The sequence below is a fragment of the Semicossyphus pulcher genome, unplaced genomic scaffold, assembly GCF_022749685.1.
Source record: "Semicossyphus pulcher isolate SPU_LCO1_2020_fin unplaced genomic scaffold, fSemPul1.0.p SCAF_16, whole genome shotgun sequence".
NCBI classification, from domain to species: domain Eukaryota; kingdom Metazoa; phylum Chordata; class Actinopteri; order Labriformes; family Labridae; genus Semicossyphus; species Semicossyphus pulcher.
This window is the reverse complement of record NW_027211670.1, coordinates 10,892,617-10,916,887: the sequence shown is the minus strand read 5'-3', so window position 1 is coordinate 10,916,887 and position 24,271 is coordinate 10,892,617. Positions and strand designations below refer to the sequence as shown.

Genomic DNA, 24,271 nt, shown 5'->3' with positions numbered 1-24,271 from the left:
TAAAGAAAAACTTATAATCTATTGTTGCCTATAACTGATGAGGTCATGCTGTTGTACTTAAAGTTGTAATCTCGAAGGTCTCAGTTTCGTTCTCTTTAGCGGCACATATGGCGATAAACGGTAATTGTGGGAGCACACTTCCCAGGTATCCAGACAGTGTTGCATGTGTGACGTTACCGGTCGGCTCCGGTTGTAACTCTTGATTTTCCTCGCTGACGGTCGCTTTCCTTTTTAGACTGTTTGCCTTCATCTGAGTGTCAAATTTGTTTCTTTTTCTTTATTACTTATTGTTGAAGTTGTATCCGTAGTCATCCATCTTTTCTTTGTTCGTTCAGCCATAGTAGATTACTGTTTACTCATAACACTTGCAGAGACCGGAAAAGCAGCCGCTTAGCTCCGCCTACCCTCTCTGGCAGACCAACCACTGCTGGCTGATGGAAAATACGTGACTAACTGGGCGCCGCTTGTGTTTTTTTCCGCAGAAGTCGCACCAGACACCCAGTCTGTAATACTGCAGATGCAAATGCTTTCATCAGTGGGCCATAGGCTCAATCACCATTGTGTTAGACTTAACAGACATTTATTTAATGAAAATCTTTGAGATTATCACGTTAAACTGTGATAATCTTCAGTTTGAAACCACAGCCGTGCTGATATTCAGTACAACAGCACTCCATCTTGTGTGATATTGCGTTAATATGTTATTGTTTGCTAACTATTCATCTAACCGTCAGCAGACCCTTTTAGGGCCATTTATATGCTCATTAATGATCACACATTGGTAGTGGGCCGCCATCAATCCCCCATTTTGCCTCCTGAACTGTGCAAACAGACCTCGCTACATGGAAAGCACTCTGTTCATATTAGTGGCTCCCCTACTCTGGAGATAAGGCTAAATAAAAACGCATCATCATTTCCCCCTTTCTGTCCATGATGGCAGGAAGGAGTCAGACATCCTCCGGGGAGATTGCTCTTACACTCGAGTGGACTTATTGTACGTGTGTGTGTGTGTGTGTGTGTGTGTGTGTGTGTGTGTGTGTAATCTTCCTTTTCTATTTCCACGAGGCGGCATGTGTCATGCAAATGGAATTGGTGCTGCTCTTACTTTCTAAAGTGACGGCAGGTTCAGGAGAAAGGCTTTTAGAGCTCCATTGGAGTGAGGTAGATGCACATTGTAAGTAGATTTCCAACATTATGATTTGTTCAAGTTAGCGCTCTATGCTAAAAAAAGTGATGTCATTTTTCTGTCTTACCTAACGGAAGGTGCAGGCATTAGCGGCATGAGGAGGGAAAGTTGGTAAAAGACGAGGGGAAAAGTTTGAAAATCAGTAGCCTCCTGCTGCTCCTATTATCTTCACCTTGATGGCAACTCAAACACTTCTCCCCTCTGCAGGAGCCCAAACTGCTCCTCAGGAGTGCATTAGCCGGGGTTTATTGGACTGTGAAACCCTTAACTGTCTGCCCTTTCCCTTATCTGAGCGCCGTTACTTTCTCAGTGTTTGCCTACAAAACACCAGCGGCAGCTAATGACTTTTTCTTGTGCATATTGTTGTTTCTTGCCGTTGACTTTTACAGCCTGTAGAGTGAACGAAAAGAGGCCGATTAGTGAGGCAGAATTAACTAAATGTTCGGGATAGCCACCGTTAGCTGTGATTACATCACAGAGGACACATAGCAGTCCCGTGGAATGGAGGATTATTTCTTCATTATCTCATCACTTTTAGCTCGTCGCCACTTTATCCTGACTCATCTGATTGTTAAAAGCCATTATTTCCCAATTTTGGTTCCATTTTAGCGCTCAGTAATTGTCTTGAATTATGGTACAATGATTCCTAAGAAATGGTCAGTGCAATCAATTTGTAATACCGCCTTTATGGCACACACACTTTAACGGCCTGTTTATTGTCAGCAGAGGCAGAGGCTGTCAGCGGGGATTTATGCCCAAATCTAGATGTGTTTTTGACAAGGGCTTAGGGACAGACAAAGGGAAAACCATTGGTTTTTACAGCGCTATAAACAGCACTTGAGACAAAGAGTCATGCGGCCCCCGGGGGATGCTAGCAGGACAACATGTTAGGTGCTGCTATGCTGTTAGTCACTGTGACAGTATCTTTGATTTAGCCATGATCGAATACATCACATATACTATTATTATACAGCTGGGCTTTAAAACACGGTCAGGAAAGCTTCCTTATTTGCTCTTTACTACATTCATACTGGATTTGTACAAAATGTTTATAGTAAGAAAACTGCTCATCGTTTGTGTTCCAAAACAATTTTTGCTATTGTTACTCATTATCTGAAAGACTTAAGAAAGATGTCTGGAAATATGCTAAATCTCTTCATGACAGATGAAAAATGAATACCTGTGATGTTGTCTGTTGTATCATCCTAAAATATAAAGCTACAGCTAGCTACTGGTTAGCATAGCTTAGCATAGAGACGGGAAACAGCCTGGCTATGTCCAAACAGTCACAAAATGCAACTATAACTCTGAAGCTCAATAATTAACACAATAGTCTAGTCACAAAGTGTCTAGTCTGTCAAGTTTCTGGGTGTGATGTGTTGGACTATTTTTTGGCTTTAAGCTGTTACCAGGCAGAAAGCGGAAACTCCATGAAGCTGCTGCTCCAACCATTGACTGCATATAAAGTTGGACGACGCGTCTCCACGTTCTCTCAGTGTGCAAAAATGAAGCCAAAACACCCCTCGAAGTAGGCGCTGCCATTTTGCGCATTTGTAGCCAGATTCTGCGCAGTAGAATGGTGGAGTCACTTTTTGATGTCCCGCCCCTTCTGCTAACAAAAATACACTTTTAACTCACCGAAAAAATGACAATGATCTCTCACATCGGCGTATTTAACAGCAGAACAGCTTCTTGTGTTGGTCTGGAGCAGACGTTCACAGATATGGAAACTTCAATATCTGTAGTGATTGTTTTAGTTGCGTCTCCTCTCGCCGTTCCTCCTCCACTCTGCTAATCCAGATCGGCTGCAGGAGCCGTATTTGTCAACAGAGCTGTCAATCATCATTTTGACAGCGTCAAATAAATATTCAAACTCAAAACAGAAAAATGAACACTTGGACATAAATCAGCATGATAAGAACTAACTAGAATGACAGAAACCATGTTTGAAACATTTATTTGACGTGTATTTTGATTTTATAGTTTGACTCATGTCCCATCTGTTAACATGGAGGAGGCGGGCTTTCTGACCTATACTGCAGCCAGTCAGCAGGGGGCGATAACGAGGTTTAGGCTTCACTTTTAGGTAGCTGTGCATCTTTTTATACAGTCTGTGGTTTAAACAGTAATAAAATGCACCTAAAGCACATCTGATGCTCCCTAAGTACATCATTTTATCATGTTTGTTTAAAATGTACAAAAACAGAAGCACAGAAAATTCTTTTTTTATGGTTCTATAGGCCGGACTGTTTCTTGGCTCCTGGACTAAATGAAGATACTCCTCCAGCCAAGAAATAGTCTGGCACTTCTGTGATCTTTGGAGGTGCTTGTGCAGATTTTGTTTACTTTGGTTGGAGGCACTTTAGCTGTTTTTAATATTTTTGCTAAGCTATGCTAACCGGCTACGGGCTGTAGTCTGACATTTTGCAAACAGGCATGTAAGCGGTATCAATGTGCTCATTAAATTCTCTACTATAACACAAGCAACCTAGTTTCCAAAATGTTCAATTATTCCTTTTATTGGAAAATTGAAAAGCAGCTTCAGGACCACACAATATCAGCGCTGCCATTGGTAATGAGATACACGGCCTTTAACTGATGAATGAATGAATCCAGAATTTCAATAAGATGTGCGAAGAAAACAAAAATGTTTTTTTGTTTCACTTTTACATCTGTCATAAAAACAGCTCCATCTCCTCCATCCAACATACTGCACATACAGGGGCTAAAACCCCTCAGCATGTGCACCCACACACACACACAGACACACTAAAAGGAGATCAGTGCACCTGAACTGTTGGATAAGAGACGACTTCAAGCTTCATGAGCTGAACAGCAGACCGTGAAGATCCAAGATAAACAGCAGCCACTGCACCCGGTCATAAATGTGACCGATCACGTTAAACTCAGCTTCTGCACTTGAGAACGGAAAGCTGTTTACCTCTGTGCGTGTGTGTGTGTCATGTCAACCCATCGTCACACACACACACACACCCTCAGAGTCTCGGTGGTGATATGAATTTAGTAATAAAAGTGATATTTGGTGCTGCAACGCCTCCAGGAATCACTGAATTCAATGGTGGGAGAATTACTGCAGTGTGTGGGTCACAATGGCGTTATTGATCCGTGGATGCTGCAGCCGGTGACCTCCACCTCCAGATCATATTAATGGTTTTATCACCGTCTGAATAATACATGCAGGAGTGATGAGAGCATACAGGGCCAGAGGTGAAGGGGCTAATGGTCAGACAAGCTAGGCTGCATCATTCACGGGCATGATGGACTTTATATTAGTGAAATTACACTTTTATATGAGATAATTACTTTATTATTAGAGGAAACGTGTGTCTATATTTTGAAGGGTATAGCTGCACGAACTGATATCCACTCCATCATGATGTGTTCATTAAGCAACAGTGCACAGAGTAGACTGGAGTCAATACAATAATTGGATGATGCTGATTAAAACCTTCTCTGTGCACTAATTAAAACACAACCTAACAAGTTCATTTACTGGCTCTTTGCATTTTTATATTTGTGTTCAATTTGAAAATTTCTTATTTAAACTTTGGACTCATATGTGTGCGAAAGGGCTGCATGGCATCAAGTTATTCCCGGAAAGATCAAACTAATATTGTATTTCCAAAATATCCTCCTCAAAGTTGGACTTTTTAATAAAAAATTCCAAACTTCTTTCAATCTCTTCTGATGGTTAACATAGAAGGCAAGTTATTCTCAAAGTAGACATTGGGCCATGTTTAATATTCTCAACACGATGTGAAAGCCATGGAGGGATAGAGTACAGCTGCAGGCTGTGATATGCATGAGCAGATCATTCTGAGCAGGTCTCTATCTGTTATGAAGTGTTTCATGCGTGTTATTTTCTAATTGATGGCATGTTGTGGGTCCATTCTATAAGCTGAGTACAGGTTTGTTACAATACATTCTTCCCTACATACTGTGAGCTTTCCAGATCTCCTGCAGTCACTTCCTTTAAACACCCCAAAAAAGTCGGCTACATCAAATGAAAAGGTACCGACCACAACCAGGCATTAAAAGCATGATCCAGTAAAGCTTAAGATTTACAGGTGCAGACATGGTGCTTACAGCTTCTGCCGCCTTTAACCTGTGTGGGTTTGAACTCGTAAAACACAGCGGGGGACTATTTTATGGGCTGCTGCCGCTGTCCGTGGTGCTGAAAAGGCAGCCAAGACAACAGACTTCTGTTTAACATACAATAGTTTATTGAAGGTGTGCTGCAAAAAATGCACAATATAAGAGAGGGAAATGCATAATAAGTTACTTTTAGTTGTAAAGTAACATCATTTACAGCAGGAAAACATATTAACCACACTAGGTCCGTTAAATCCGCGTCTTTTCCGTGTGTATTTGCACGGAAATAAACTTCATAAATCAGCCGAAGTCAAATAGCGAAGCTAAAGTAGTTTCAATTGAGTTTTTATTTATTTTGCAGAGATAAGTTCCCCCTCCGCGCGCTCCTATTGGAGTAAGGGGTGTGGTTAACTGTTGCTCAGCGCGCATCAGGTATCCGTGCCACACTATATAACCGCGTGACACCAGAGGACCGCAGAGAGACAAGCCGGGGTGACTACATCACGAGACAACTGTCAGAAAGTAAGTCAACTTACTTTTCGGTTACTTGAATGCAGCCTGCTTTATTTAATACCGCATTCTGGAAAGATTTTTGCGCGTAATTTATCATCACATTCAAATCAATTCATGTGAAAGCATTTTTTCTGTGAAGGTATTTGTGTTCAAACTGTAATATTTAGGCTTCAACAAAAGTTTTTCCAGAGACTTCTAGGTTAGTCGTCCCCTGGTCTGTGTCTTTGTCCTCAGATGGCCAACATGCTGAGATCGTGGATGATGTTCGCAGCGCTCGTGCTCTGCCTGCTGGTGTGTCTGAGCAGCTTCGCGGACGCGTATCCTCCCAAACCGGAGAGTCCGGGCAACAACGCGTCTCCGGAGGACTGGGCCAAATACCACGCTGCTGTCAGGCACTACGTCAACCTCATCACCAGACAGAGGTGAGCCACGGGTACCAAACCTCACTCAAAAAAGCTCCTTGTAAGAGAGTTTGTAGAGTTTCCAAGTTTTGGACACTTCAGAAAAGTTTACTTTTTATTCAACATATAAGTAATCAATCTGAAAAAACTGAGAAATGGACAAATAAATAGTGAAACCTTGCAGTCTGGTTGGTCAGACAGGATGTCCTCCTCCCTTCATATGAGGGATTAAGTCTGTATCAAGGACAAGTCAGAAAGGAGAGCCACATGGGGGTCCAGCCCTCACCTTGTTGCATGATGTCACTCTCATAAGGCTAATTTCTATCTTATATCAAGACTTGAATGTTGTCGGTCAACAGTTTGGCCCCTTTGGACTCTTGCTTAATTTATTCCTACAATTCATTGTGGTAGAAGAAATAAAGGAGACCGGTTAGAAGCCTGAAATGTCTCTCTGCAACTCAGGACTTCCTCATTACTTCCTTTTGTTTCTTACCAAGTGGAAATTGAGACAGGATCATAAAATATTGTGTAACACTTAAATGGGATTAGGTTTACAACACCTTTGGGACTTAAGCATGCAGTTTAAATGATTTCTTGTGATGTTTTTATTGTCTTCTTATCGGTCAAACCTCAAATATAACAAATGGGTTATGTTTGAAACAGAAAAGTCCTTAATGTTACCACATACACAGTTTCTGCTGTGCGGCACCTGTCCTGCTAAAACCATCGATAGTAATTATTTATGGTTCTCCAGGTGGAGAAACTAATGCGTGTCCAGTTTTCTTAGAAGCAGGGCTTCATTGGCGCTCTTGTCTGGTAATTAAACAGTCTGGATCTCTGATTGCACTCAAACGCCTCGCAGTGTCACCCCTCAGACAAAGACACATTCACTCTTCAGTGGCCAGGCATCGATTTTTAGTAAGGACGCTTCAAAAGACAAAGCTGGAGGAGCTTGTTGAGTTTGCCTGGCCGGACCTCGGGGCTGCGAACTTGAAACTGCTCCTTTTCTCTCAGATAATTACTCTGCTGATCTGTGATGGGAGTGCACAGACTGATGAGAGGGGCAGCGCTGATAAGAACTCAACAGGGCGTGTGAAGCGATCTCACCTGTTTCATAGTTTGATGACCCTTGAAAAAGAACGATGTCGGATAGTTGAAATTCATTGCGAGGCTGATGCGGTCATGCCGCAGAGTGACGGCCTGTGGAAAGCAGAGAAGGTTTGACCATGAATAGAAATCTCAAACAAGTATTAAGTTGAAGTGTTTTTCTGCAGGTATGGGAAGAGGTCGACCCCCGAGCAGGCGATGGCGTGGCTGCTGTTTGGAGGTGATTCAAACCAGGACACTGAACCAAGGTAAGAACATGCATGTCTTGTTTAGACTTCTAAAGGTTGATACTTATGATGATGTGGGCCAAGAGTTTGAGACCATTTTACAGGTGGAAAGCCCCAGAAATAACTGAGCAACAAATACATTAAGTGTGCCAAAAATAGACAGATATTGCAGGATTTAAAAGCTGTGTTTATGTGTACAGCATGTCTCACTGGTGTCCATTATTATATAATATCCCCATTACCCAAGTCCGACCCCCCAAGTCATTTAAAATATCCACTACAGACTCCTGCCAATAATGGTTCCATATGTTGTAAAAGTGTCTTACTACTTTAAGCATGACTGCAGAGGGATTATATTGCTTTTTATGATGCTGTTCTCGATATCTTAATAGATATAATTTTCCTCTTCAAGCAAGTATTGATTAGCATTTTATGTTGCTGTGGATTCAAACAGGTTATTGATTATGTCATCATCACAATGTCACAACCCAATGGTCGATATGTGCTCTGTCACAGCTAGCACCAGCCACATATACATTATGTATGATGCAAGTTTGAATCAATCAGTTTTCTTCTGTCTTCCTACAGCTCAGACTATGGCGATCAGTGGTAAATGAGCCCAGTGTTATCCCTCACCCAAACGACTCCCTCCGAGATCCTAAGATTCGCCAACATTCAAAAAAAACACACTGAGATTCTGGAAATAACCTGCACTGGATCCTGTGACTCTCCATGTTTGATTATTAATGTGCATGCAAATCTCTCTCTGTCTGTTTGTCTTCCTCTCTCCGTAAATCTGTTTGTTCTTTGGCCAAAAATGTAAATAATTTATATCAAAATCAGTCACTTTACAATTAAGAATTTAAATGGAATAAAAGTATTAAATAGACAACCTTGCTTTGGTATTTGTTCATTTATTTAGGCATAAATTCAGCTGTAACTCCTCCTCTGGCCACTAGGTGTCACTATATCCCCGTTAAACGTGCATTTGTGAGTTAGTGTATCTTATTGCTGCTCTTGCTGGGGTTCATATCGACGGCAGCGGACACGCTTCAACTTCACACCGGGGTACCACGTCGAAAGGCGCATTTGTCATCACAAAAACCTCCCCGTAAATCCTCCGGGAGACGGGAGAAGAGCTTACAGAACCGCCAATTGGCTTTTAATCGATGGAGCTATTTGTAAGAGCACGCGAGCCGTTTAAGGTGAGGTCTCGTTAAAGATAGCAGTTTGTGTGGGTAGCCGCTGGCTTCGGTTTGTAGTGAAAGTGACTGCACAGATTAGACCAGAGCTGCCGTGCTTCAACTACAGCGAGTGGACCGGTGGAGATTTCTCAAACATCTTTCTGCATCTCAGCCCGAAGAGGTGGCGTATCCGGACAAAGGTGACCGCACAGGTGAGAGCGTCGACCTTTTTGCTGTTTTTCACCGCGTGAACGTGTTGTTCAGTGTAGTTTGTAGGATAAAATTAACGCTGTTTCCAAGCAAAGCCTTACCAGAGGTGTAGTCCACCTTCACCACTCGCCAGGTGGATGTTAGCACACAGAGTAACATGTTGTTCCTCGTGTCCTGTGAAAGTAACGGCTAACTAAAAGATTTAATCTTATAACATTTACAAAAGACGTTAAAAACCCCTCTTGTTAAACCTTATCTTCCTATGAAAAAGACCTTATGCAAATAAAGCACGAGGCGCATTACCTCAACCACGGGCTCGTGCTCCTTAACGTCTTATTCGCCTCAATCAGAAGCCACATGCAATTTTTATTAAGCTAGCCTAATTAACCTCAAGCTGTTTGCACCTGTACGACGTCCACACGTAAAAAAAAACTGTCTACGGTCTAACACATGAATAATGAACACAATAATGTATATTTAAGGTTGGATATGAATTAAAAAAATACCGTGTTGATAACAAGGACTGGACAGACGTCATGTACCTGTTCATTGCCTTTGCGCATGCCCACACGTGCATAGACGTTGAGCGGGTGTGCACCAATAGAAGTGCAGGTGCAGATGTGTGTCTGACGTGAAGGATGGAGGAACATAAATAAGGGTAAGCTATACCCTACTCATTCAACAATAAAGGATAGTGGTGGTAATTTGTTTGGAAAGCAATAGGACACTAATTAATCCTCTAAATAATAAAATAAAAGCCACAGAGGGAGGTTTGGTTTCAATTATTATAATCCAAAATGCTGATGATTCCTGCAATGGGTTTTCCACCTTAAAATGAACCTGTTATAATACTAACAGCTTTTTTTCTGTACAAGCATTTTTAATAATCCCAGGCTTAGTTACCTTCCTCCACGTATCTTTGAGCACAAAATAGGCAGCAGTGTATGGTGTCCCACTTCCCTCAATTTCTCATTAAATCTCCTGTTACGTTTACAATATAATAATTACATTTAACTAGAGGGGAAAATGTCAACATATTCCATCGCTGCATAAGCAAAAATGAGAAACACCTTTCATCCCTTTGAAGGTATTCACTTACATTTTATCTACGCATTACCCAGCTATTCAGGTACGATTCCCAACATCGTAGTATCTTAATTAATGGTTAAAGTGGTTTCTAGATTTCTACACAAACACTTACCTCTATTTCTTACCCACTCACAAAAGTTTGACAGAAATGATCACCTTGAAAATGTCTCAAGGTAAGACTTTGTTGGCTCTTGCTGAGATCAAAGCTGAAAGATCAGGTGAATGTTTTACCCTGATGAAGATTGTGAAGTTAATGATGTATTTGTCGTCCTGAACCATCCTGGAAGGGAACCATGGAGGGCCGTTAGAGTTAAATGACTTTAGTTTACATGCAAATTGATTGAATAATTTAAAGCATTGCTGTAGACCTCATTAAAAAGCTACTGCAAGGTTGGAAAGTCGAGGCCAATTTTGTGTAATTGGGAAGATATTTTTTCAGTTAAAGATCCCCTCCAGTGAAAATCAAGTGTTTAACCTTGTAAACATCTCCATGTGGTGTTCTTCATGTGCTACAAGACATATCAGGCACAACATCAGCAGTCATCTCCATGGCTGGGCCTGTCTGCTTTTAAACTGCAGTGTACCAAGGAAAGGCTGAACAACACGTTTTCAGATTGGCAGGTTTGAGACGTCACAAACCTAAGGAGCCAATCCCGTTAATGGACGGGGTAACGCTATGCATATCATTATGTGCAACCTATGGCAACCACTTTTGCAGACTCACTACTGACTACTAACGTTAACGTAGCTACTACTAATTACTACATTTCAAGCTAGTGAAGTTTCAACAAGTTGCCACTAAACGTTGGCAGAGACGTGTTTTGTTTTCGCAGGGGAGGGGGCGGTTGTACATTTGCATAGTGGGCGGGGCCTATGCAGATTCAGGAATTTTTAATGAGGGAGAAGGAGGAGATGCCTCAGGAGGATTTTTACAAGGTAATTAAACATATTTTGCAGAGAAAACATATCAGACAATTCATTATTTCAAGCAGAGCATTTTATGTGTCTTTAAACATGAGTGGAGCTGCTCTTTAAATTAGGACTTGATACATTTTGAGTGAGACTGTAGCAAGAATATTAAAAATATGTACTTTTTTATGAGTACAGACAGGGCAAAGCTCTTATCATGATCAGCATTTAGCACAGTGCTCCATTATTTATGGTGTTGTATACCAAAAAGAAATCCTGCTGCTGGATTAAATATCAAACCAGTGTGATTAGGTCTGATGTCGAGCGGGATCAAAGAAACTTTAACCTTCTTATCTGTTTGCTTTTGACAGTGAGAGTTTTACCATTAATGTCCCTGCTTTTGAAAGTTGTAGTGATTGTAAGATCAGCAGGTTAACGATCTAAGAGTTCACATTGAAGTCGGTCTCTGTAGATTTGAAAATGTGTCCTTCGCTCTAAATTCAATTTACAAAACACATTTTGTAAAAGATATTAAATCGGATCAAATCAGAAATGCCTGCAGTGTGACTGTGAAATGAGCTACAGAGTAATGTGTACTTGACATTGAATTAATACAAATCCTTTAACATTGGTCAAACATTCAGATAATACAGAGGAGCTCTCCCTGTGTGACCTTTGACCCTCGCCCAGATCTTATCATATGGAAGACCTCAGAGGGCACCCTGACTATTTGACATCACATACAGAATACTCTTAATAAGAGCACGTGAACATGACACCCTGCACTCTTACTGCTTTAAGTTATTAATTACTGCAGCAACAGGAAGTCTTATTAACTATGTGTTTGATTAATCTGCAGAAGTTCACGTCGCCTCAGCATCTTTTCTCCAACCTCTGTGGTGTCATTCATAAAAATGATCTGCTCATTTACTCTCACCTGCCACCTTATCCCCTCGGACACAGATCTCCATCTATAGAGGCCGTGGCATTTAAATGTGTCGACTTTATCCTCCCCTTTTTTATCATCGTGCTATATAGAATAGGCAAATATGATATATTCAGCCATGCTATCAGTGCGGCTTTAGGGATGGCAGCCGGACTGGTCTTTATCTATCAGATGGATTGCCATGAAATGAATAGACGTTCATGCTCCCAACAGGATGGATTGTCATCACTTTGTTTAAACGAGCGAGTGCCACCATCAGGCCAACGTATCAGTTTATTTAAACGCCTGAAAACAAAGTATCATCTATAGCTATATCGCTAATTTATTGCTAATTAGCATCATTAACAGATTAAGAAGCTAAACTTAGAGGTTGAATAAGGTAAACACTACCTGTTAAACAAATGCTAGCATCACTATTGTGAGCATGCTAGCATTAGCGTTAAGATTAAAAGCACTATTTAGAGATTCACAGAGTGTGGCTGTAGACTTTTTGAGGAGAACAAGAAAGGACCTTTCATTTATTTTGGTTGTTCCTTTGCAATATTTATTATACAGAGAATGCATAAGGGTCTGTGTCCACTAATGGTGTTTTTTGTGCTGGCAGCACCCACGACCGTTATTTCAGAGCGCTTGTCACCGGCACTTACTGTTGCTAGGTTACGAAAGTTCTTCTGCTTTCCTCGGTAGTGACAGTCTGTTTTAAATCGCTCTGCATGCTTAATAATTGCTTTTATTCAAGGAACTTTTACAAAGAACACGTAAAAATAACGTAAAGGACTCGTGTCCTGGCGTTAGCAGCAGCTCTACACCTGGAAATTGTAGCCTCGAAAAAATGAGTCTGGGTGCATGAGATAAATGTCAGTGACCACAAGGATTAGTTTCTCCTCCGCCATTGTTGTTGATAAAGTTGATATCGGAAGTCCCACCCCTTTTTAGTTATGATTGGTCGGTGAGGGAGAGGTGACATTGATGAGCGCTGCGGTGATCCAAAAGTTTGCGCTGAGGACGCTGAGCGCTGAGAACGTCGAACTTCATTGGTTTTGTATAGAAAACAGATGCTGCCAGCACACACACAAAAACGCTGTTAGTGGACACAGGCCCTTAAATAGTGACCTCGAAAAAGACTTTCATATGCACCATGGGGCATCTGCGCATGTTTTAGCTACTTTACCATTAACTAACAGTTGATTAACTTGTGTTTTGCCTCAAATGTGCAGGAAGGCCAGAGTCCCATATTTTGCACAAAATATTAGAATTTGGTCAAATGAAACATTTTCTCCATGAACAGCAGCGATCACAGAGAGCAGACTGGACTTACAACTGTCATAGGACTTGTTGTTATTTAGACTTGTACACTTGGCCTGCTGTCTCTTTCACAACAATCAAATAAGAGCTGATTTCAAGTAGTTGGAGATTTTCTTCTCTGATGTCTTATCATGTTCAGTTGTGATAAAGTTTACGCTGAACAGCACACTTCCACCTGTACAGGGAGAGGATACAGCTCTCCTCCTTCAGGCCTTTGTCTTTTCAAACTTCAAGATTATTTTAGGAAACTTTGCGATTGATTCCTTTTGTACTGTCATGGTTTTTATTTATATCAGGGTATATGGCTGTATGTGCTGAATTGAATTCCAGTGCACCTTGTTATGATGCAATTCAGGCATTATGCAAGTAATTTATTACATTCAAATGTTGATCTCATAAAGGCAACAATATAATGTAACATATTTGTTTACAGTAGTTTGAATCTGGAGTGGGGCAACATTTGCAGGGTGGCTGTGCCTACCTACTACTCCTACCTAGTTATGGCAGCTGTTCATGTCACTGTGCAGAAAAGAAAGATCTGTTTTACTGGTGTAACAGTGAGCTGTTTGGAGCAGCTGTCCGGAGAAACAATCTTCAAAATGCCATGGATTTGCTCTCTAAAGCCGCTTTCCCACTGGTCAAAAAACCTGCTAACACCCGAAAGGTTACAATTGGCATTCAGGCCCGGGTCAAACTTCTGCGTCTCCTCGTCATCTCAGCTGCAAATTCCGCCCGTCTCCGTCCGAGCAGCGCTCGAACATCATTCCAAATTTGTCTGCACCAAGTTTGATAAACAGACTAAATGAGTGATAGATACAATAAAGACCTAACCACCGTAACATCTTCATTGTTTACTAACCGTGTTTGTGGCACGTTTGTGACGTCAGACGGTGACACAGCAGAAAAGAGACCGACAGGAGTATACTTCACTGGCAATGAGAAAAGTGACAATCTACATTTATTAGGTCTTCCCGGGTCTGAAAAGCCCGCGTCAACATGCTAATTTCAGTGGGGAAGGGGTGTAAGATTCTCGGCGTAACCTCCAGAGTTTCTCTCAAGAGTGAGATCAGTGACCTTGAAACAGGGACGTTAGCTTTGCTGGTTCCTTCATGGACGCTTCTTCAGAAAAGTAGAGAAATCCCAGCAGGGGGGTGATTGTAAAAGACCCCCCGGGTGGCTCAGCACTCGCCCGAATGAAAGTCCTTTAGCCTCTCAGCGGTATGTACGTGACATTTAATTCTAATAAGACTAATTACAGACAGGATCAGCTGAGGGAGAAGAGCTTTAAGTTTCACTAGATGTCATCAAGTGGTTTCTGTGGCATATGGGAAGTCTTGTTTTTATCATGCTGTTTGAGAGGAATTGGTTATTAGTGCTTTTATAATAATAGTAATAGTCTAGTTAATCATTCATGATCAGATTTTCTCAAGGCACTCAGTTTGTGCACTGGAAAACGACAGCACGCGTCCTTTTCCACACTGTTTCCCTGCTGTAGTAGCAGCACATTTGTGTGTATTAAAATGCATGCTGGCAGTTTGACACACCTCTTATTTTGAGATCATTCAACCGTGCAGCTCACGGCTCCGAACTGCGCTCGAATTTATCGTCTCCTTCAGAAGACCTCCGCGCTTTGTTGTGATTAGTTCAGGCGTTCGTAGTGACTTTGGTGCTTATTTGAGCCCCGGAAGGAAAGACTGAGCGAGCTGCTTTTAACGTGCTGTGTTTAGGAAGAGTTCAGTTTGACTTTCATAAACACGCCGATGCTTTTAACAGGATACTCGAGGGCAGACGCTCGGAATGAGCTTTTATGGGACTTTCCATTCAGTGAAACTTCCCAGTATTTGTTTCAGAATAAAATAAACTCTGACAGGATTGTGTTCTGCATCCACACAGTCTTTAAATGTTATTTTTCAATGGTTTAAGCAGCTAAAATTGTATTAAAGTGGCAGCAAAGATTTCTAAATCAGCATATAAAGCTAAAAATATCTGTGTGATTACCTCCATCAGAGCTAAAGCGAGGAAATGTTGTCTCTGTGATATGTTTAAATTTAACTTAAGGGCTTTTACTTTGAAGGATCCCATCTATTTGCTCCTTTGATGTTTAAACAAACAGAGCAAATGAGTTAAATTTAGATGAATTGTGACCTCTCTCCCGATAAAGAGTGGCTCTGTATTGACGTGCAGCTCAGACCTTTTAATAGACCCAGTTTTAGCTCCAACTTATTATTATTTTACGCATTTTCCCTTGTTGCCATGGCGAAGCGCCGGGGAAAAAGGCGAAGAGCTGCTCACGGTTGTCTTGGATACGACAGTTTTCCCTTGTCAAGTAATGAGAGGAGCTGAACCTGTGGGAGCGCAGGGTTATTTTTAGGCCTGACGCCAGCCTGCGCGTGTGGATTAAGACTTGTTTGGTCGCTGGTGCATGCATGTGTGAGTGCATGTGTGTGTGTGTGTGCAGAGGTGTGTGTGTGCATGTTTACAGGCTTTAATGCAGCCTCACTGTGGGAGCAGCTCCGGGCGTTTCACACTCTGCACACAAACACCTGGGTCACTGCTCGTGTCATTGCTCCGGCCAAAATGTGCTGGATGATAAAAGTTAAAAATAAAATCACATCGTCAGTCACAGCTTTTATTTGCACTTGTTTTATGTGTATTTATGTGTATCTGTATTACTTTGAAAAAGGAAATAGATACATCCCTCAACTACTGCTGGGGATCCTTACGACAGTGACGCTAAAAGCGTGCAGATCTTGCAGAAAAGAATCATTTAAAAGCAAATTAAGTTGCATTACTAAACAAAAAGCAGACATATAGTAGAAGAAGATGCTCTAAACTCTTTCCAAACATAGTTTAAATTGGCTGCTGCATGTATTTTCTTGATTATAGGGACATATTATGAAGGCACCAGACAGACTTGACCTTTGCCCTTGTTAGCGGATGTGTTGCACTCGGCTGATGCAGGGATTTAAACTTAGTCTGCTGTTATGTTGTCAAAGGGTTATTTGGTAAAGAGCATTTAAAAGGTCAGGAAATGTATGATTATAGAAGTGTGTGCACGAGTGAAAACCACACACACACACACACACAGAGAGAGAGAGAGAGAGCACACACCCAGCTGGCCTCTTGTTTTAATAGATCAACATTGAAGAGATGATAGCGGGCCTGCAAATGTGATATCATGGCAGCTGTGCTGTTGAGCTGCTCTCTTCCTGCAACACGCAGATCGAGAGGTGTGTGTTTATATTTGTGTGTGTTCATGCGTGTGTGTGTGTGTGTGTTGACAAATAGAGAGAGGGATGGAGCATCACTCAGAGAGCAGAGGCAGTTTACACACACGGGATTTGACTGTAGCGACGCTGCAGGGTATTTTCCACCTGCAGCAAAAAGATGGTGTGAAAACACTTACATTTGACTCAATGAAACATCACCTATTAACACATTTTCAACTTCAGCATCCGTCCTTGTAGTATTATTAGGAATCTGATTTAGTCCTTGATTGCAGCGGTTGATTACTGGTTGCAGGAACTCGAGGCTGCTGCAAGAAAATGCCACCAATTACCTACAAATGCCACCAGTGGTGACGACCGCACCATCATTACATCTCGGCCAATTACTCCCCATCAGCTGCATTAAAAAAAAAAAGCAGGGAGAATGGCAGAGTGCACGACCCATCCCGCCCCCCTCCTCACCACCCCCAGTGTGTCAGCCCCGCTCGAGCACGGCTGAGCTCTGCAGCAATCGGCTTTGACTTCTTAGCGGCCGTGTGGTCACTGAACACTTTTAACAAGCTCTGTCATTTCGCTGTGGAAACACGGGATCGCACAGATAAGCCGAGGGGGGGGGGGAGCGGTATGTGGCATTAGGGACCTGATCCGCATAGATCTGAGGTTTACGACAGCGCGTGACCCCTCGGCATCGAGGAATATGTTTCAGTGTCACACCAGTCGAGGCAATTATAGCTCATAATCGCAAAAACCTGTTGTCACTTAGAGACCTTCAATACTCACTCATAGAAACCAGAAAAAGATGATTAAACATTTCACCTAAAAATTAAGTCATCAATAATCTTTAAAATAAAACGAAGTCACCCACACTCCACCATAATTAGTATAAATAAAGAAAGGCACTTAAAAAAGGTGACAGCTTTCATGTATGAGTCAGTAACAATGAGTTCAGGTGGTATTATTCCAAATATAACCTGACATGTCCGTGGGTTAGGAGAAATAGATCGATTACATAAGGCCAAGAGAGTGGGTTAAATATAGAAGAGCAAAAATCAAGGACAGGATCCAAACATACGGACGAATAAACCAGGTTGTAAGAAAGATTAATGGATGATTTATGGAAAAATATGTTTAATCTATTCTGTCGTTAGCGTAACAAAGCGTGGGAAATATATCTTCAAATGGACCACCACAGTACAATCCTTACATTTTATATTATCCTCCATCCCAGCCTTTTTGTGCACATCCAAAGGGGAAAAAAAAAACCTTCAAAGACCACACAGGGTCTGTTACCAGTGGCCTGCAGCTGCACTTTTGGGGACACCGTGTTCACTGCAGGAGACGGGAGATAAAGGAGAAACAACAGCAACATCTTCAAAATCCTCCTGCCTCCCTGAAGTCACCGGTGTGGCAACATTTTGTCCTCCCTGTGAGACTCCGTAGTCGAGCGGTAATGTTACAATGACTCTGTTTATGTACACAACATATTCCAGTTTTGGCCCTTACACTGAAAAAAGCAGTAAGCTGTTCATTAGGCTGCTCTCTGATATTCCCATTTACAAGCAGCTGTGCCAATTAACCCCAGCCTAGCTGTAAACAGGAAAGAGGCATTATGTCACAAACGGCTCTAAAAGATGCCTAATAGAGACACGTGTATATGTGCTCTATATGCATGCGAAGGATGTTCTTAAAACCTGAATAATGTTGGTGTTTCCCAAACGTCTTAATCAGAAGATGCTACATTTAAAGGGTCTAATAGACTGTTGACATGCTCTGCGTCACAGCTGTCCATGTCTCTGTCCTGCTCACTGCAACACATTGATGCAACATTTATAGTACCCTGGGCATTTTGGCATATAGTAATGTTTATACTAAGCTTAGAATATGTGTGTATTGATAATGTTGGCGTGTAATTAAATCTATGAACTGGCATTGACGTTGGTGTTTAGAAACCAAAAGTTACACAGCTGTTATCGGGCGAGAGGCGGGGTTACACCCTGGACTGATCGCCTGTCAATCACAGGGCGGACACACAGAGACAGACAGCCTTTCACGCTCACACTCACACCTACGGGCAATTTTAGTGAGCATGTCTTTGGACTGTGGGAGGAAGCTGGAGTACCCGGAGGGAACCCACGCATACACGGGGGAGAACATGCAAACTCCACACAGAAAGGCCCCCTGCATCCAAACCCGCGATTCCAACCAGGAACCTTCTAGCTGTGAGGCGACAGCGCGAACCACTGCACCACCAAGCACCACTCCATCGAATGGACTTTAATTTGGAAGGCAAATTGTTTCATGGATGTGGTGAATCATGTCAGCCCTAACAATTACGACGTGCCCTTCTCCGGGTTATAAGAGGAAACTGGTGACACTGGAGGCCGAGACATAATGTAACAATCCTCCAGTCAGCCATTTAAAATATTACTTTAATGTGACGTTCATTCAGTTTCTCCCACGGATAACATTAGGACATAAAGCATTTAGAAAGAAGCTGTTACTGATGGCGCCCCCTGTGGTCAGTCAGTGTAGTTCCTCAGCTGGAACAGTCTTATTAATCTGATCAATGAGGCTAAAAAAAAGGATTTTTACACACACAATAACACACACACTGACCCTGTGATGACATCACATCCACAGAGCTGCTTCCACTATGGATAGCTATCGCCATGGCAACCAGTAATTAGCATCCTTGGTACCAGTGTCTCTCCCTCATCAGCTGCTCTGTTTTCTTCCACACCATTGTTCCTGCTTGATCTCTCCCCTCCTCTCTCTCTCTCTCTCTCTCTCTCTCTCTCTCTCTCTCTCTCTCTCTCTCTCTCTCTCTCTCTCTCTCTCTCTCTCTCTCTCTCTGACCCCCCGCCTCGTGTTTCCTCACAGTCAGAGTCACCCTGCCTGACAGTTCTCTCCTCCCCCCTCTCCTGTCTCCTCCTTTGTGTTTCTCTGTTGATTGCTTCTCCCGGGCCCAGTTGTTCAAAAGTTATCTGATCGGAGGACGGCTATAGGATTTGTTGAAATCTTGAAAACGGGTTGTTGAAAGGACAAAATGGATTCTGAAATCTGATTAGATCAGTTCATCCAGTTTTGTTTTTTATTGCGATAAAACCTCCAGTTTGTGTTGTTCAAAAGTTTTGAGTAGGATTGGGATAACTCAAAAAGTCTTATTCTTGGATTATTCTTAGATCAGCTTGGATCTGAGTTTTTCTGATGCAGGCAGAGGGTTGGATTGGATTCAGGCTGGATTAAATTAAAAAGAAATGTAATAAAACTGGACAAACAAAAGAACATTTTTACATTTTTTTACTCCAACCCTGCTCCTGGAGAGCTTCTTCCCTGCATGTTTTCAGTTTCTCCGTACTCTAACACACATCATTCGAATGTTTTGCTCGTTATCAACCAACTGAGGTGTCTCAGGGGATTTATAACGAGCAGATAATTCGAATCAGGTGTGTTAGAGTGCGGAGAAACCGAAAACATGCAGGAAGGTAGCTCTCCAGGAGCATCTCTCACTCTCTTCTCCCATTATTTCCTGTCTCTTCAGCTGTCCTATAATTAAAGGCAAAAATGCCCCAAAAAATAATAAAAAAAGAATAGATCAGCATTTGGAAATCCCATTCTTTGCAGAGTAGCCAAACCATCTGACCTTTGTCCTGGATTTTCAAAGTAAAACTGGATTGGATCAACCTGATCCAGGTGCAGACCTTTCAAGATGACCAAATGTGGATTACCAGCGCTCTAATCTCTATTTACAGAGAGTCCCTGTAGGCAGGGACGTGGATATCCGGGATGGCAGGTGTTCTGGTTTCCGTTTAAACTACGCTTGTAGTCCGAGTAATATTGACCAATCACATATCAGCAGGCTGCGGCATGTGCAAGAAAAACAGTCCATGTGGAGAGCAAAAGCAGGCAGAACATAATCCGCCGTAATGACATCCCGGCTCCCCTCAGCGTCATCTGACGACGATTTAGCATCTTATTAATCTCTATAAACAGACATCTGCATGCTAACAGCTAACAATCTGTTCTAGATCTAAAATTTTACTTGAGATGAATTCCCTTGACGCTGTGTCACGAAAGCCGTTCAGCGTTCAGATTTCCAGACTTCCTCGAATGCATCAGATCAATTCAACCTCCGTTCAACAAACAAGCATTTTAAAAGTTTTCTTGTTCTCTTGAGGACAGACCTGACAAAGCTTACATTTTTACTTCTTACTAATCTGCATCATGAAGTTGAAATTTCTGCAAAGATAAGACCCGTTAATAACAAGTAAATCACAAGAAAACAGTTTCTCTTCCTGTAACGATGCAGCACACGGAAAAGGAAGTCTTGACAGGAAGTCGTTTATCGATTACCACCCGGCACGTTCACAGTTGTCCTCAGAGGCTGTATCCTCTCCACAGGGGTTCCTCAAGTTCCTCACAGTTGCTTTAAATTAAATATTTCATGTTTAATATCCTATTTTTTTTACAACCATAATGTCTGCTTAGTCACTGTAGTGATACAGCAATTCAAGTGCAAAATGTAAATAATATGTTTACAGTATAAAAATTTCACCAATTTAAAACTGAATAACATTTCCTTCATTGCCTGAATCCGACCCTCTGCTTTGGTCAGAATAATCCAGATTTTTTTCGATAAAAGTTATACCAATCCTACTCAGGAGTTTTGAACAGCACATACTCGAGGATTTAATCCGATCTGATAGCCATATCCCAATCCAATTACTTTTGAACAACTGGGCCCAGAAGCAACTTGGTTCGTTCCCTGACTGCTGCAGCCTACATGTCGAGGTGTCCTCGGGCAAGACGCTGAACCCAAAATTGCTATGCTATGCCGCCGGTGTATGAATGTAGTTAGCTCCTGATTGGATGTTGGCTTTGCATAGTAGCCTTTGCCATCTGTGTGTGAATGTGTGAATGAAAGGTTCAATGTATGTCAGAAGACTAGGAAAGCGTCATATATGTACAGTCCATTTAACATTTACCATAACGTATTTAAAGCAGCTGTGAGGAACTTTTATTTTGTGTGGATTTTGGCGCCCCCTGTGGACAAAGCATGTAGTACGTAGCCCCATTTAGAGCGCAGGTTATCCTGACAAGTCTGCATCTAGATCAGGTTAATTTAATCCAGTTTTACTTCCATCCAGAACAAAAGGGAGATGGATTATCTGATTATTCTGATCCAGATTAAATGTTTTGAACAACTGAGCCCTGCTTATCTTTACTCTGATCTCTGCTCACTGTTTGTATCTCTCTACATCACCTGAGCGGCCAGGTTTAAGTCTCAGAACGACAGATACGCTCCCGGCTGTGATGCTTGTTGCTGTTTTTAAACGGATCAATTAGAAGCTACAGAGATCCTCTCTAAGCTAATGTTAGCCGGCCTGCCCACTCACTCACCCCGCTCGCTCAATCTTTCCAACTGTTGCTAATAGTATTTCCCCTCGGATGTGGCGGCTGAAGCTGTTTGGCTGCTGCCGGAGCAACAGGCTGTTCTATTTATAGCAGAGTTAGAAAGCAGTGGTTGTGTGTGGGAGCCTGTTTGGACAAATTAGTCGCGCTCGGACGTAAATCCACTGACAGGAAAAATGATTTGTTTGTTTGTACGGCCGGATTTAGACTTCCACTGATGCCTGTGTGTTGAACTTAAAAGGCCTCAACCTGACAACACAGAGCAGAGCAATCTAATATACAAAAACAAGTCATGAAATATGCAGAACTCTCCTGAAATATTGCCTTTTAATAGAGCTGCTTTAAGAGCTCCTACTCTCTTGTTAACCTTAATCATGCCTCAGCGGTCTGAAGATATCTTGCTTTCATTTTCACAATCAATACTTCATTAGTGTTTTCAGCGCGTCTCTTGTTTCTCTTTCATTGCAGTTGACCTAACAAGTTTTCTGGAGGATTCTGGGAGGAACCGAATTTCAAAATGCCCGTGGCAACATCCAGCTCTGATTCGGGTAAGTGGTTCGGCCCTCTTTGACTCGGCCATTTTTCCTTGTGTGTATGTGTGTGTGTAAGCGAGAGAGATATGGAGACAGAGAGGAGGGAGGAGATAGTGAGCGGCCCGTGGTTATTCCAGCGCTCGGGCCATGTATCTCATCTCCAGAGTTCTAATGTGACTTAATGAGCTGGCTAATGGAGCGCTGAAACTCCAGCCTCAGATCAGTCATGCCTCCTAGGATTAGCTGTTGTGATATACGCGGAGCTCTGCTCATCGCGCATGCACGCCAGATCTGCACTAGTGGACGGTTTTACACATGCACGCACACATACGTTTCTATATGGAGGTATTACTGAGTGTCTTGTTATGGACTTATGACTGATGTGATTTACAGTCACCTTTTGTGCATTTTGCATGAGTTGTAGCTCGTTTTTGTTCTACAGTTCAACTTTTTTAACATATATGCCAGTTTATTTGAAGAAGACTGATTGTCCATCCATTATCTATACGGCTCACCGTCCCGGGTTACAGGTGGCTCAAGCCAATTCCAGCTGTTATTGAGCGATAAGCGGGGTCACAGTTTACGCTACACTTTGTGTTTGATGGCCTATTCGGCCGTTAATATTCCAGAATTCCGGCCATTTGGAAAATTACTGGACATACGATGTCCATGATTTACTACATTACACATCCTAAATGTGGGTCTTTGCATTCATTTATATGGGAGCCCTTAGCGAAGATGCATCCTTACATTTACTCTTTACTCGTTTGCATGCCTGTCCGCTAAGGGCTTCTGTACATTTACGGTGAATAAAATAACTCTTTAAAATAAGCTACATGAAGAAGCCAATAAAAAAAAAAGCTTATTAAATACTGCTTTTGCAAAGTTGAAGCCACCCAACTTGCTTGTTTTTATCCGGTTCTGGAGCGAGAATCCGCGCTCTGCAGCCACGCTCGACGACTTTGCCCAGTTGGAGTAGATTTCCCTGAAATCCTGAATGATAGTTTCACAGGCCGTGTGTTTTATTTATAAGTTTATATTTCAGTCCTCTTGGCAACCCTGCACAGAGTACACCCTGGACTGGTCCTTAGTCAGTAACAGGGCTGACACTTATACCCCTTTCCCACCTAAAGTTAACGTGTTGATGCAGGTTTTTCAGACCTGGGGAAGACCCGCTAATAAATGCTATTTGTGTCTTTTCCCATTGCCAGTAAAGTATACTCCTGTCAGTCTCTTTTCTGCTTCCTCACCGTCTGACATCACAAAAGCGCCCGAGACAGGGTTAGTAAACAGTGAAGATGTTACGGTGGTTAGGTCTCCATTGTATCTTTTACTCATTCAGTCTGTTTAAACTCAGCGCCAACAAATTTTGAAAGCTGTTCAAGCGCTGCTCAGACGGAGATGGGTGGAAGTTGTAGCTGAGATGACGAGGAGGCGCAGAAGTTACAGACGGAGCATAGCATCGCGCGGGAAAGAGGGCGGAGATTACCGGGTCGACCCTGGTTTTGTGTTCCCATCATTGCTGATCAGAGCCGAGGCGATAATTACCCGAATGCTGATTGTAGCCTTTCCCACTAAGCAAAAAAGCCTGGTGTTAGCGGGTGTTAGTGGGTTTTTTGACCAGTGGGAAAGCAGCTATAGAGATAGACGCGCACGCTTTCACACCTACGGCCAACCTAAAGTCACTAATGAACCTAACGAGCATGTCTTTGGACTGTGGGAGGAAGCCCAAATATAGATGGTTTTCTATTAAATGGATAAAAATTTGATTGCATATTTGAAGTATATGAAAGTTTGGTTCTTCTCCAAAGCTGCAAATATGAAACAAGAGAACTGCAGTGCAATAACTCAAAATATGGCAACAGCTCCAAACATCACGTCTGCAACTTGAGCCCGGGCCAAAACGATA

General features: G+C 42.2%; 2 protein-coding genes across 2 annotated transcripts in view; both read left to right on the top strand.

The window, feature by feature from the left end:
• The first annotated feature begins 5,791 nt into the window (after window positions 1-5,791).
• LOC138593301 (peptide Y) lies at window positions 5,792-8,384 on the top strand. Its single transcript, XM_069664245.1, has 4 exons — window positions 5,792-5,821; window positions 6,047-6,234; window positions 7,488-7,568; window positions 8,136-8,384. The coding sequence occupies exons 2-4, from the start codon at window positions 6,047-6,049 to the stop codon at window positions 8,158-8,160; spliced, it is 294 nt and encodes a 97-aa protein (XP_069520346.1). The 5' UTR covers window positions 5,792-5,821; the 3' UTR covers window positions 8,161-8,384.
• Window positions 8,385-8,663: 279 nt separating this feature from the next.
• Window positions 8,664-24,271, top strand: part of mpp2b (MAGUK p55 scaffold protein 2b) — a 51,922-nt gene continuing 36,314 nt past the window's right edge. Inside the window, exons 1-2 of the mRNA XM_069664216.1 lie at window positions 8,664-8,943; window positions 22,298-22,377. Coding sequence (XP_069520317.1) covers window positions 22,347-22,377 — 31 coding nt within the window. The 5' untranslated portion in view covers window positions 8,664-8,943; window positions 22,298-22,346. The remainder of the gene's footprint in view (window positions 8,944-22,297; window positions 22,378-24,271) is intronic.

Coding starts and splice junctions, on each gene's coding strand:
- LOC138593301 (XM_069664245.1), top strand. CDS start 6,047: ATGGCCAACATGCTGAGATCGTGGATGATGTTCGCAGCGCTCGTGCTC. Junction 6,235..7,487: donor AACCTCATCACCAGACAGAG/GTGAGCCACGGG, acceptor GTTTTTCTGCAG/GTATGGGAAGAGGTCGACCC. Junction 7,569..8,135: donor AACCAGGACACTGAACCAAG/GTAAGAACATGC, acceptor GTCTTCCTACAG/CTCAGACTATGGCGATCAGT.